At 56.9% G+C, this 13,005-nt stretch overlaps 1 protein-coding gene across 1 annotated transcript in view; it reads right to left on the bottom strand.

The window, feature by feature from the left end:
- Itga11 (integrin subunit alpha 11) overlaps nucleotides 1-13,005 on the bottom strand; it is a 114,662-nt gene that overhangs the window by 58,295 nt on the left and 43,362 nt on the right. The window contains exons 3-4 of the mRNA XM_005316733.5: nucleotides 4,172-4,272; nucleotides 104-195 (exon numbers count right to left, since the gene is read on the bottom strand). Of these exons, the coding sequence (XP_005316790.2) occupies nucleotides 104-195; nucleotides 4,172-4,272 (193 nt within the window). The remainder of the gene's footprint in view (nucleotides 1-103; nucleotides 196-4,171; nucleotides 4,273-13,005) is intronic.

Below are 13,005 nucleotides of genomic sequence, written 5' to 3'. Positions count from 1 at the left end.
GATGGGGTGTAGGGACTTTTAGTCCCCGACCTCTCCCACTCCATGCAGCAGGTCTGGGTGGGCAGGGAGGGCTGGGCAGCACAGTGGGGCAGGTGGCTCTTACCAGGAAGCTGTTGTCCTTGGGGTTGGTGGCGAGGCTCAGGCCGAGGCGCATGTTGTCCTTCCGCTCAGACACGTTGGATAGGGTGACCCTTCCTGGGGACGGGGGAGATGCTTAGCCTGCAGCCCCCTCCTGACCACCCTCCACCCAGAGCTGCTGCTTCTGCTGCTGCTGGTCCCTGAGGAGCCTGGGTCCCCTTGCTCCCCAGATACGATCTCATTCCTTCCTCACAGGTCCCTGGGAGATGTGCAAACTGAGTCTTAGAGAGGCCAAGCAATGGTTGAGGATCACACAGTAAACCCATGGCAGAGCCTTCCTCCAGTCCAGGCCTTCTCCTCTACCAGTCATCTGACTGGGCCCCAACGTCCCCCTGTGCTCACCCCAAACACACCATGGTGCCCACTGAGGCCGTGTCCCTTCCACCGACACTTGCCAACCCTGGTCCTGCCCTTTTAGGCTCCCTTCTCTGCTCATCTGCCAAAGTGACAGAGGGTGATGGAGAGATTCCCTCTCACAAGGACAACTGGACAGGAGACTTCTGGAGCTTTCTAGGCCTGGCAGTCTGTATCTGACTGCCAAGTGGGATACTCTGGGAAAGGGCTATCATCCTGCCAGGTGCAGGCAGGGTGTTGGCCGTGGTGGATTAGAACCCAAAACAATTACATCAGTTAGGGTTTTCTGGATCCGTCCATCAAGATACTGAAGGGAAGAAACATGAGCTTAAATCCCCCAGAAGTGGTGTGTGTGTGTGTGTGTGTGTGTGTGTGCACGCGCGTGCGTGCATATTGACAGGAAGAGAGAGGGAGGGGCTGGAGCGTGCCAGTCCTGACCTGCTGCCAGGAGAGACCTCGTGTCTTCCCTGCACGGGGGCTTTGGGACCCTCCACTCAGAATAGTTTGTGTTCTGCTTTGTGGGTGACTGTAGGTATAAAGAGGTGGCCTGTCATCCAGGGGCACAGGTCAGCAAGGACTGGCAGGGCAGGCCCTGGGGGTGGGGCAGACACGTGACTGCCCTGTGGCCAGAGGGAGGGGGCAGCAAGTTTGTTATTTCTTTCCTTGGGTTTCCCTGGGTTTTCAGCGAGGCTCTTAGGAAATCAAATCCAGCCCCCTTGGCTGTGCTGAGCGACTGGGATTGTTTTCTTTTTTGTCTGTACAAACAGGCCAGAGAGGAAGTGAGAGGAGCAGTCCTGGGGGTCTGAGGGGCCTGGTCCCCCCTGAGCTCTGCACACACCTGCCTGCCTGGGACCTCCTCTTGTTCTGGGGGGTCCCGGTGGCACCCTGGCCATCTTACAGGTAACGAAGTCAAAGTAGGGAAAGTGTCGGGGGCTTCCGCAGGGTCACTCCCTGGTAAATAGAGCGGGGACTTGAGCCCAGCCACAGGAGGTCACGCCCTCGGTTTATTCCCCACCCAACGGCCTCACAGTGGCAGTGGGGACCGCAGAGGAGGCTCCAAGATCTACCCGGGAAACTCCGGCCCAGCCAGCGAGGAGGAGTCTGCCCTCGGTCTGTGGAGGGGCATCGTCCTCTCCCTGCTGCCTTCTCTCCTTCCTCTGCCCTGGGACTGAAGTCCATGCTGAGGGGCACTGCCAGGGGCAGAGGGCACGGGGAAAGACCCCTGTGCTGGAGGACGGGGACTCAGGGCCCAGCACTGCTTCCTCCTGCTTCTACAAATGGAGAGACGGGTGCCCTCTTCTGCAGGTCTGGGGAAGGTCCCCCGGCAGAAGCCCCTGCCTTCGTGGGGTCTGCCTTCCAGCATCACGTCACCTCCTCCACCCCGTCCCTCACTGAAGACCCTGACTTCATCCAGGTGCGGAGGGAGGGCTGCCAAGGGAGAGGCTGGACCACACTGACGTGTGAGTGACTGACAGGCCACCGAGCTTTCCCTGGAGACAGAAGAACTCCTGGCTCAGGGCCGCCCAGTGCCTGGAGAGGCCGGGGAAACCCAGGACTCAGGCGCCCCCGCCTTGGTTTTCCACTGTGGGATAAACTGGCCGATGGTCTTCCTGCCCTGCATTTTTTGTTTTCTTCTCAGCGGGAGAGAGAGAACCATCCTTCAAATGAAGACAGTTTCCTCCGTCCCGACTCACTTTGCTCCTCATTACCTCCTGGGCTTGTGCCCCAGCTCAGAAATGTTTTCCAGGGTTTTATGTCTCTTTCTCCTTCTAGAGGGAAAAGGGGTTCACATGGGAAGACAGAGCAATAGGCAGAACAAAATGATTAGTTCTGTGCCCATACCTTGCCTGTCCCAGGAGCTTCTCTCAGTGGCCTGAGTCCTGAGTATAGTGTCCATCTCTCCCACCCCCTCCTTTGTTCCCTCTGCACCAACTTCATAAATGGCCTTTCTTTGCATTCTCCAATGGAGCAAACTAACTCCTACCTCAGGGCCTTTGTACTTGCTCTCCCTCTGTCTGGAATACTTCACCGCCATCTTACTCCTTCTCACTGTCAGGCCTTTGCTTAAATATTACCTGTTGAGAAAGGCCTTCCCTGCCTGACCACTTCCTGGCTTATTGTACAGCATTTATTCCATCAAAAATTATCCTGCTTTGTAATTTGTCTATTTATGCATTGTCCCTTCCCAGCAGGGCCCTTGGCTTCTCATTCCCTGCTGCATTCCAATCACTAACAAGCACAGTGCTTCGTACCTATTAATACTCATTCAAGGTAGAGGGGCAGAGGGGCTGGGGCTGGGGCTCAGTGATGGAGCGCTTGACTAGCGTCATTGAGGCCCTGAGTTTAATCCCAAGCTCTAAAAAAAAAAAAAAAAGGTTGAGGGGCAGAGTAGACCTGGAACAGACCCTAGGGTTGTTGAACTCACCCTGCTCACTTTACATACGAGCAAATCGAGGCTCAGAGAGAGGCTGTGAGCTCCCCGGCCTCACAGCAAACAGCTTGGATAGCTGGAAGGGGAAGCCCACCTGGGTCCCTTCAGATGACCAGACGGGAGGCCACCAGCCAGGCTCCCTCCCCTGCTCTGCTGACTCACTGCAGAGCTGGGTTCTGAACTTCCCACCCATGGTGCTGACCCAGATGTGGACGGCAGGGGCCTCCAGCACCATGTGACAGGCAGCTGGCCACCCGGGGATCTGATTGACTCTTGGGCTTTTCCTCTTGTTCATCTGCTAACTCTCTAGTCTCTGGCACGTCCTTCTGCAGGCCCTGCTGCCCTCCTGTCCTCCACCCCCAGGGACACCATGGGATGCTCTAGGGCAGAGGCACCTCCTGGAAGAGTAGGATGGGGAGGTCCAGCATCCTGGCCCTGGGGAAGGCCAGTCCTCCTGGGGGAGGCTGAGAGCTACAGCTCCTCAGCCCACAGGAGGGTAGAGCCTTCTGAGGTAGAGCCATGGCCTGCCTGGTCTGACTTTTAGGACAAAATGGAAGTGCTTTTGTGGATACACATGGTGCACCCCAGTGGATTTTGAGGGCTCTGGAGACTGTGGCTGCTCCCGGCATCTCCTGTCCTCCTGCTCCAGAATAGGCCTGAGAGTACTTTAGTAGGAAAAGCCTTTGTTCAGAAAGGCAGTAATGTTAAGTGGTTAGTACAGCCAAAGATGGTGGACTGGAGTCCAGGTCCTGCTGTGCGCTCACTGGGCAACGTGGGACAGGTGCCCTCACTTTAAGTGCTATCGCTCTGTCTTCTGTCCAATAGTTCCAACTCAGATGGGTGTTGAAGGGGTTAAGTGAACCAAAATACCTTAAAAGAGCCCGCACATGGTGGACATTATCTAAGATCCTTGAGTGTCAGCTACTGCTGTTAGTATTTCAAAATCAGAAAGAAGACAGGAAATGGTTTTGTCCTGCTGGGAGAGAAAACTCAAAGAGCCGCAGCCCCGGACGCCAGAGGCCTGGCTTCGAAGCCCATCTGGCCCCGACAAGCCACGTGACTGAGGGGACTTGCTTCCTCCCCAGGCTTTGGCTTCCTCCTCTGTAATATCAGGGCAGTGAGAACAGCCAGGGCCACTCACGGGACAGCTGAGAGGAGCCGGGGGACTGTGAGCATGGACACGCCTCAGAGCTTGCTCCACACTGGACGAGGCGGCCTCTTTGAGAAGAGAGTAGCGGCCACACTTACCCAGGTTGAGCTTGGTGCAGTTCCCCTGGATCACTGGACACTTGTACACATCTCCTGTCTTCTGTTGGCCATTGGTTTCCAAAGGGGCTCCCACCACCAGCCTGCAGAGAGGAAGGGGAGAAAGCAGAGGTGCTGGGGAGGCAGGGCGGGGAGGAGGCCTGGAGCAGCAGCCATGGGCCAACCCTCAGGCCTGGACCACGATCCAGCTTCCCTGGGGTCTGGTGCTGAGGTCTGGAGATGCAGAGAGGAAGGCCACACAGGCCCTGTGACAAACAAGAGGGGCAAGTCCCTGCCCAAGGAGTGGGTGCTGGTGGGGCCGGGTGTTCACAGGTGACTAGGAGTTTGTCAAGTGGAGAGGTGGGCCGAGGTGGTCGTGCTGCCGAGGAATGATGCTTTTGGAGCCAGAGTCTTGCCCATCTGTCACTATCTGTCACTATCAGCAGGGCCCTTGTTCATCTCACCAGGGAATCTGTCAGCTGGGCTGTGAGAGGTTGGGCACGTTGCTCAGTGGTCACTGTATCTTTGCTCAGGTGGACAAGGCAGCCGGAAGGTGGCCAGGGAGGCCTGCTAATTGGGGCTTCTGCTTGGGCCTTCACCTTTGTGAACTTGTGGGGAGGAAAGGGGTTTTTGCAGATGGAACAAAATTAAGAACCTAGAGTTGAGGTCACCCTGGATTATCCAGGTGGCCCCTAAATCCAATGACAGGTGTCTTTATGAGGGACACAGAATAGAAGTACATGAGAAGGCCAAGTGAAGATGGAAGGACAGAGCTGGACTGCTGCCACATGCCAAGGGGTGCCTGGAGCCCCCAGAAGCTGAAGAACCGAGGAAGGATTCTCCCCGGGGGGCCTCGGGAGGCGGGCAGAGGGGCCACTGCTTCGGTTTTGACCTTCACGTCTGTGAGAGAAGACGTTTCTGTTGTTCTAAACCATTTCACTTGTGCACATTTACTGCAGCAGCCACAGGAAACAAATGGTCTTTGTACATATTTCTAGGGAATAGTGATTAGTCACTTTTTCCCCCGGCCTGGCTGAGCCCTAGAGGCAGGGCCAGGGAGGAGAAGCCCATGACCCTGGGCTGTGGGCTCACCTTTGAGGTCAGGGAGATGTCCACCTTGGACAGCCCCCTCCACTATCATCTCCAGGGCCCAGAAGGCAGCACCATCAGGAAGGCCACAGGAGTCCTAGTCTGACCTGAAGGGAAGCCTCCAGCTCAGGAGGATCCTCGGGCACACCCAGAGCCCTCCAGGACCCGGGTGCCGGCTGGCTCTCTGCTCAGGCCTTAATGGCCAATAGTGACGGGAGAGGGTACTCTTTCCTGGGGACAGCAGTGTTGTGATGGGATGGCTGCCACACTCACGATGGCCCCAGGAGGCTCCTAGGTCCAGGGGGTGAAGAAGAGATAGGTGGAGTTGGGGACAGAGGGACCAGGGAGACATTCCAGAGTCCTGTAAACAGTGCTCTCTTGGTAGTTGCCTGCTACCCGTCACGTGGCCCAAAGAAAAGTCCCTCAGCTCTTTTCTGGCTTAGGATGGTTGAGAGGAGATGGCCACAGGCTCAGGAGCACAGGACGTAAGTAGCTTCTCGTGGTCAGACGCCTGGTGCCCCCACCCCTGCCCGGCTCAGGGCGCGAGGAAAGGAAGCCTGGTCCTAAGGGGAGATGGACAGAACTCTGTTTGAAATTCAGTGTCTGTGAAACAAGAACTGAGGTTTCTCCCTGGGCAGCCAGATAATGACAGAGTCTAAATATAGCCCCTTATTAAACATGCCTATTTTTGACTGGCAGGAATTAATTGGACCTATAAAATCTGTTTGTCTAGACGACGTGATGTTTGGCTACTTATTTCTGGGAGTGATTGTGTCAAGGCTGCTCAATTCTTTCCAGAGAGGTGTGGGGGTGGGGAGAGAGAGAAAGGGGGGGGGAGAGGAGGGGAGGGAGGGGGAGATGGGGGGAGGGAGGAGGGGGAGAGAGAGAGAGGTCCGCCAGTAAAGAAGCTTGAGCCAGCGTGTTGGCCCACGCTATACTCCCAGTAGACTAAGGCAGGGGGATTGCAAGTTCCAGGGCAGCCTGGGCAACTCAGCCAGTCCCTGTTTCAAAAAATAAAATGGATAGTGTTGTGGCTCAGTGGTAGACACCCTGGGTTCAACCCCCAGTTTCAAGCAAGGGCTCCTCGCTAGCTTTTCCAGCTGCTTCCATCTTTAAGGCCCCCCTGACAGGTGGCTGAGTTCTCCTGAGGGGCGTCTTCTCCTGAAGACACTGCTGGCGGGTGGTGCTTTCTGGACAGAGTGGAGCACCTCAGGGTGTCTCTGGGAGCCTTGGCATTTCATGTTCTAAATCAGAAAAGTCACTGCTGTCTTCTGGCCCAGGCTGGCGAGGGCGGGACCCTCACAGCTCTTCTCTGTAAAGTGGACCTCTGAGGCCCCCGTGGCCTGCTTGGAGGGACCCCGTAGAGGGTGAGGTCCTTGGGCTAGGAGTCCAGGAGCGGGGTCTTCCTCCCAGCCTGTCCCTGGCTTGCTGAGTGGTCTCGAGAAATCACTGAATTTTTTTGACCTTGGTTTTCCTGGCTCTGGAGTTGGGTGAGCGATTCCGGTCCCGCCGTCCTCCCAGGAAGACTGTGGAAAGCCACCTGGTGTTAGGAGGCCTGGGGCTAGCAGGGCCACGTCTGGGAAAGTTACACATAAGACTGGTGGCTTCCTGGAGGAAACGTGTCCCGGCAGTGGCCAAGATGGGACCATCTGGCAGCATATCCACTGAGTCACTGTGACCCCAAGTTTGCAACAAGACAGGGCTTTGTCCTTCTCAAAGAACAAAGGCTGCTCCCAAGTCCCATCTCCATTCCCCCAGACTCATTTCTCTGGGGCTCCTTGGCACTTTCTGGGGGAGCAGGGCAGGGCTTACTCTACCCACAATATGGATGCAGAAACTGAAGCCCCAAGAGGGAGCCGGCCGAGGTCCCTCGGTTCACTTGTGGCCAGGCTGAGACTGGAGCTCTTGTGGGACAGCTTCCCCTGCATTGCCCCAAATGTTCCTTTGTTGTGAAGGGAGGCCGGGGTCAGCCCTCCTCCCCATTCAGGGGTGTGGGCATTACGTGTGTCTGTCGGGCTTGAGGTTTGGAGGGTATGATTCAGTCTCACTTTGAGGGGATAACTGCTGCAGCGCAGGGAAAATGTCCACGTCACCATCAAGACCAGCCAAATGGTTCCTGGGGTCTGGCAGCCCCTGCTACCCCCTGTGGCTCAGCCTCATGCAGCCACCGCAGCCCCAGGGCCTGTGGTGCCTCTTGCCCACGGGACACCCAATCTCTTCTGGCATGGGCACCAGGCAACGCAGCGAACCCTGCAGGTCGCGGTGGGCATGGGGCCCCGTCCACGGGCTCTGTGCGTGAGTCACGGCTGCGGGCTCTGGAGCTTCCTGTGAAGGCGCAGGGAGGTGGTGCCGGCTGATGGGGAACTGGCAGCGGCATTTCAGCCTCGGCTCTGCAGCAGGGCCTCACCGAGGGAGGAGGCTCACCGTGGAGGGTGGAGGGGCCACCTGAGGAGGCTGCACCTGGTCCCGCCAGGAGATGGGCTCTGTGGCTCCCAGCAGGACCCAGGCTGAGAGAAGGAGCCCCGAGCCTGTGCGGCTCAGGTGAATTCTTCCTGTCCTGAGTGCCATCCTTCCAGACATGTTTGACCGTCAGCTTTTAAAATGACAATCTTCTGTCATAAAAAAAGAGGTGACACGCACTCCCATGCTATGTGTAAATGTCTATGTCAGTGTCCATGTGCACCCAGCTCAGGTTGGACCAGTTTTATCTGCCAGCTAGAGTGATGGCAGCATCGAGGGCATGTGGCTCCAGTAATCCCAGTCAAAGTGAAGCTCAGGACTTGTGCTTAGGACACAGGGGCCACGCTGGTCTTTTTCTCTGGGTGCTGTGGTGGGTAGATGCAAGGCCTGGACTGATGGCAGCCACCCTGTGAGGATGAGGGGTGCGAGCTGACACTGAGTGTGGGAGGAGAAGGAACTGGAGACCTGCTGAGATCGTCACCCCTCAGATGAGAGTACACTGGAAGTTCACACTGCTGCTCAGTGTCAAAGATATGAGGGCAGCAACTACCATTAACTGCGTAAGGGTTTGGATGGGGTTTGCATGTATGTATTATAACTAAAAAATCCTAACTTTTGAGGGGACAAAAGAAAAGAAAACCCATGTAGCTAGAAGTATCTTTAGAAATTACTAAAGTATTACCATGCTGCGCATCCCCCACCCCATCCCACCCTAGGTTCACCCAACGGGATCACCGACACCAAGTACGTGATTTCTCTCTGTTTCACTGAATGTGTAAAACTGTCCCCTGCCCACGGCCCAGCCTCAGGGGAACAGAAGCCCCTTTGTTCTGTGAGCATCCCACTTACAACAGCCACTTGGACAGGGTACCCTGCGCTCCAGATGTTTCTAGTTACCCGGTAACTGGCCGGGAGACTGAGAGCTGGGGAAATTTCCTTGGGCCAACCTTGAACGAGGGCCCAGAGGGCATCCAGGGCCCAGAGCGAGGAAGTGCTGGGTCCCAGACCTCGGTGCTGCCACAGCTGTGCTGCTGCTTGGTGTCCTCTCAAGGGGTGCTTCCTCTAGCCACACAAGGTGGAGAGCCCAGGTGGGGCTGGAGCTCCAGGCCCTGCCAGGCCCTTCATTGGTCGTGTCTGGTGAGGCAGGTGTGAGCCCGGTCTTTCCCCAGCAGACCGCAGACACCTGAGGCCGCAAGCACTGAAGGCCACGGGGTGTGGGGGAAAGACCACCTGCCTCTGCAGTTGGTCCTGAGCTGGGAGGTGGGCAGGGGGCTGCCTAGGAAGGGCAAAGACGTGGGCTTAGCCCCCTTCCTGGGTAGTCTTGTGGTTCGTCCCTGTGAGGCCTGACTCTCACATTCCGACAAATTCAGGGATCACTGATGATCCATTTCACTTTAATGACTCACGTTCTGCGCAGCTCAGAAGCCATGGGTTTTAATGACCAGGACAGCTGTGAGGCTGGCAGGGCGACTGTGCCTGAGGCTCCCGACGGGGCTGTAAGCAGCCTGCGGAGGGCCCATCCAGAGCTGGGCTCCACGTGCAGTGCTCTTTCACCCTAGGGAACAACCTGGAGGCTCAGGGGCCCAGCCTGGGGACACTGCCCTCTGCCAAGTCAGCTGGGCGTCCTGGGGGCCTGGCTCTTCTCTCCCGTCACCTGTGCCTCGCCCAGCCCCTCCCCCGCTGCTCAAACCCACACCAGGCCCTTTGTCCCGTGTCTCTCCTGGCTTCATTTCTCCTTTTCTGAAATCAGATAGGGGCATTGGGGAGGGGGTTTTGCTCGGGCAAGAGCTCCAGGGAACAAAGGAGAGACTATTCCTTGCTCTCTCCCACTCTCTCCATGGAAAATGTAATCTCCTCCAGCCAGTGGGAGCCGGTGGCTAATGCGTTCAAGATGGGGCCGGGCAGCGCTGAGCACAGCAAGCCGGGGCCTGCGCACGGGGGCTTGCGGGCACTGGCTGGGGCTCCTGTGTGCAGGGGGAGCCTGCCGGGGACCGAGGGCCTTGCTGGGCTGGAAGAAGCAGGGCTTCTGCAGGCCTTGGCTCAGACACCTGGCAAGGCCTAGAGTGCTGGTGTCAAGGAAAATGAAGACCCTCCCTCTGTCAGCACTACTCTCCCTGCTTCTGTAAAACCCTCATCGCAATGGAAATCCTGTGTGAGTGTTTTCAACAAACATAAGTGATGGTTGATTGTATGTCAACTTGACTAGGCCATAGGGTACCCGGGTCAAACATCATGGGGAATTTCCATGAAAGTCTTTGGTACTAACATTGAAATCTATAGACTGAGTCAAGCAGATCGCCTGCTCTAAGGTGGGTGGGCCTTATCCAAACAGTCGAAGTCACGCTAGACTGAAAGGGATTCTGCCCACCTGACTGCAACTGAACTGGGAGGTCAGACTTTCCCTGCCTTCGTACTTGAATGGAAACAGCTTTCCTGGATCTCCAGGCTGCCAGTCTTTGGAGTGGACTCCACCATCCACGGATGATGGTCTTGCCAGCCTCTGTATTCACTTGAACCAATTCCTTATAGTAAATCTCTTCCCATACACTTACACAGTTTCTCTGGATTGCTCTTAGGACATTCCCATTGTGGTCTGATATTCCAAGGGTTTTCTATGAATCATTTTGTGTGGCTGACTATTCCTACCCTCCTTCATTTGTTGATTCCTGAACATATACTGAGCCCTCAGTACTGCACCCAACACTGGCAGGATGGTGACCAGGACACCCTCCCTGCCTTCAGGGGGCCTCCGGGTTGATATAGGGACAGACGGGCAGCTGGTCATTACAACCAGCAGTGGAGGTCACAGAGGCTCCCAGACCAGAGGCCTCAGCCTCCCTGGGAGGCTGTGGGACAGGCCCCAGCCTGGGCTCCAGCCCAGACCACCGTGGAACCCGGACCTGGAGGCGGGCCCAGCGTCTCTGTTCCTGCAGCCCTCCAGAGACGCTGAGGCACACTGGAGCCTGAGAAGCGTGGGCGGGTGCACTCGGGGACATGGCCACCGTGGCCCATGCTGGGCCCAAGGCCCTGAATTCCCACCTCTCCCCACGCTTTTGAGGCCCTTAGCACCTCACTGCTGAGCGCTTCTCCGCCTGATTTTCACCCTGCGCCCAGACGGGGCCTTCTCCGTCACCCCTTAGGTCCAAGGACACCACCCCAAAGAGGACTTTCTACCTCCTGTCACTCCCATGTCACTGCCCGCCTCACCCCAGCACTGGGCCCAGCTGCTGGGTTCTCCACCTGCTCTTCATCTGACCCTGCCCGTCAGGTTGCTCCTGCAGGCACCCCACTCCACAGCAGCACCGGGCACACAGTAGGGCCTTCAGTAGAGCTGTCGTGTGACGAGCCAGTCATCTGGCTTAGAGGTGACTGTAACCGCATGGTCTGAAGTTTGGGACCACGGACCATGGGGTACTTTTGTCCCAACCCCTGGGGTCCATCTGGGAGAGTGGAGCAGGCTCTAATGGAGGAACCAAAGAGGCCACACTGAGGCCGGAAACAAAGCTGGGGACTGCCCTGGGCCTCAGTGTCCTCATCTGCCAAATGGGGCTGCTTACCCTCTGGGGTTCCGAAGGCAGTGGTTCCTAGCCTGGCTGGTCATCAGAATTGATCCCCCCGGAGAGTGACAAATGCAAGTTGCCGTGCCTGCCTCCAGAGGGTTCTGACCTCTGGAGGGACAGGAGCCCCTCTGTTGTGGGGTGGAGCACTTCTGAACTCCCTCTGGGCTCTGACTCCAGCTCTGTCCTCTGTGGTCCTGAAGTGGTCCTCCATTGGTTTTATTCATTCATTTTTCAATATTTCTCTTGGTCAAAGGAAACGTGTAAGAAGTACCTACATCCATTAACTGGTTCCAATATTTTAGAAGCAGGATTCAATTATTTTCCAATTACAAAGGTGATCAGTGTTTGCTGTTCAGCATTCACGCTGCGGATCTGTGCGGAGTCAAACCAGAAAGGCTCCGCCTGGCCTTCCCCGCCAGCCCATCAGAAACCGCCACGAGCAGCACGGGGTGGGGACGATCATCTGATGACATGCAGGCACTTGGCCACTGAGCCCCATCCCCAGCCCTATTTTGTACTTTAAATTATTTGGAGACAGGGTCTCACTGAGTTGCTCAGAGCCTCACTTTTGCTGCAGCTGGCTTTGAACACGCCATCCTCCTGCCTCAGCCTCCCGAGCTGCTGGGATGACAGGCGTGTGTCAGTGTGCCCCGCCCACTTGGTTATTTTTCACAAGGACACCTTTTCGCATCAGTTTATGTCCATGACACCCTGTGACAAGGCCCCTGCTGTGGACCCCACTCCAATCTTTCTGGTGCTGCGTCTCTTCTGAGGGGGTGAGGGGTCCTAACCGTCGAGGACCCCCAATAGCCCAGGCCTGCTTCCCAGCTCCTCCTCACGGGGTCTTTCCAATGGCAGATCACACCACGGACGGTGCCAGCCAAGGAGTGGCTGTTTGCCAGGGTGAGGACACAGCGAGATGTGCAGGCTGGAGTGTCCACAGTGCGAGGTCCCTTGGTCAGAGAGAGGGAGGGAAGGACAGAGGCGACTTGTGGGCTGGGATGGCCTTTGCAGCCCCAGGTATCAGGAGGGGCCTGTCCGAGACACCACACAGCCCCGGCTGCTTCAGAGAGGTGCCCGGTGTCTACTTTAAACCTCTGTCCTGTTGACGGGGACTCCGATGGTTTGGCCTTTCCCTATTGCCCGCTGTTTAAGGGACCTCAAGACATCCTTCTGTAACACAAGCCTTTCGTCAACGCAGATCAGTGAAGACGCTCCCCGGCACCATTAGCTGTGTGCAGCCCAAGACTCGCGGGTACAGAGCCCACGCACAGTGGGTACTCCAGGGGCTGGGCCTTGTGTCTGGGGTACGCGCCTGTGGACAAGTCGATGTCACTGACATTGATCTCACAAGCCTGGCTCTCTGGTTTGCTCCTGGCAGCTTTGGGGTCCCCCTCAGCTTATAGCCATTTCCCCTAAACTGCAGAAGTACTTAGGACAGAAGAGGGAAGAGTGAGGGGGCCACCGCACAGCCCGTCCTCGCCCAGGTGGAGAGAAGCACCTGACCCTCTGCTGTGAGGAACGGGAGGCGCTGGCTGGTGCCATCTCGTCAAAGGGCGTCACCCACTCTGCACCTCTCCCCATGCCAGGCTCATGTCCATTCTCAACAGGCCCCCCATGGCCTCAGACTTTCTGAGGGAACCTGCCCCTCGGAGCCTCTTCCTCCAGGAAGCTTCCCTTGATCTCTCCTCCGACAGCTCCCTCAGTTCCCCGAATGCTTTGTTTGAG

This window comes from Ictidomys tridecemlineatus, chromosome 5 (genome assembly GCF_052094955.1).
Source record: "Ictidomys tridecemlineatus isolate mIctTri1 chromosome 5, mIctTri1.hap1, whole genome shotgun sequence".
NCBI classification, from domain to species: Eukaryota; Metazoa; Chordata; class Mammalia; order Rodentia; family Sciuridae; genus Ictidomys; species Ictidomys tridecemlineatus.
Note: the sequence above shows the minus strand (reverse complement) of the source record. Positions and strands in the feature narration are given on the sequence as shown.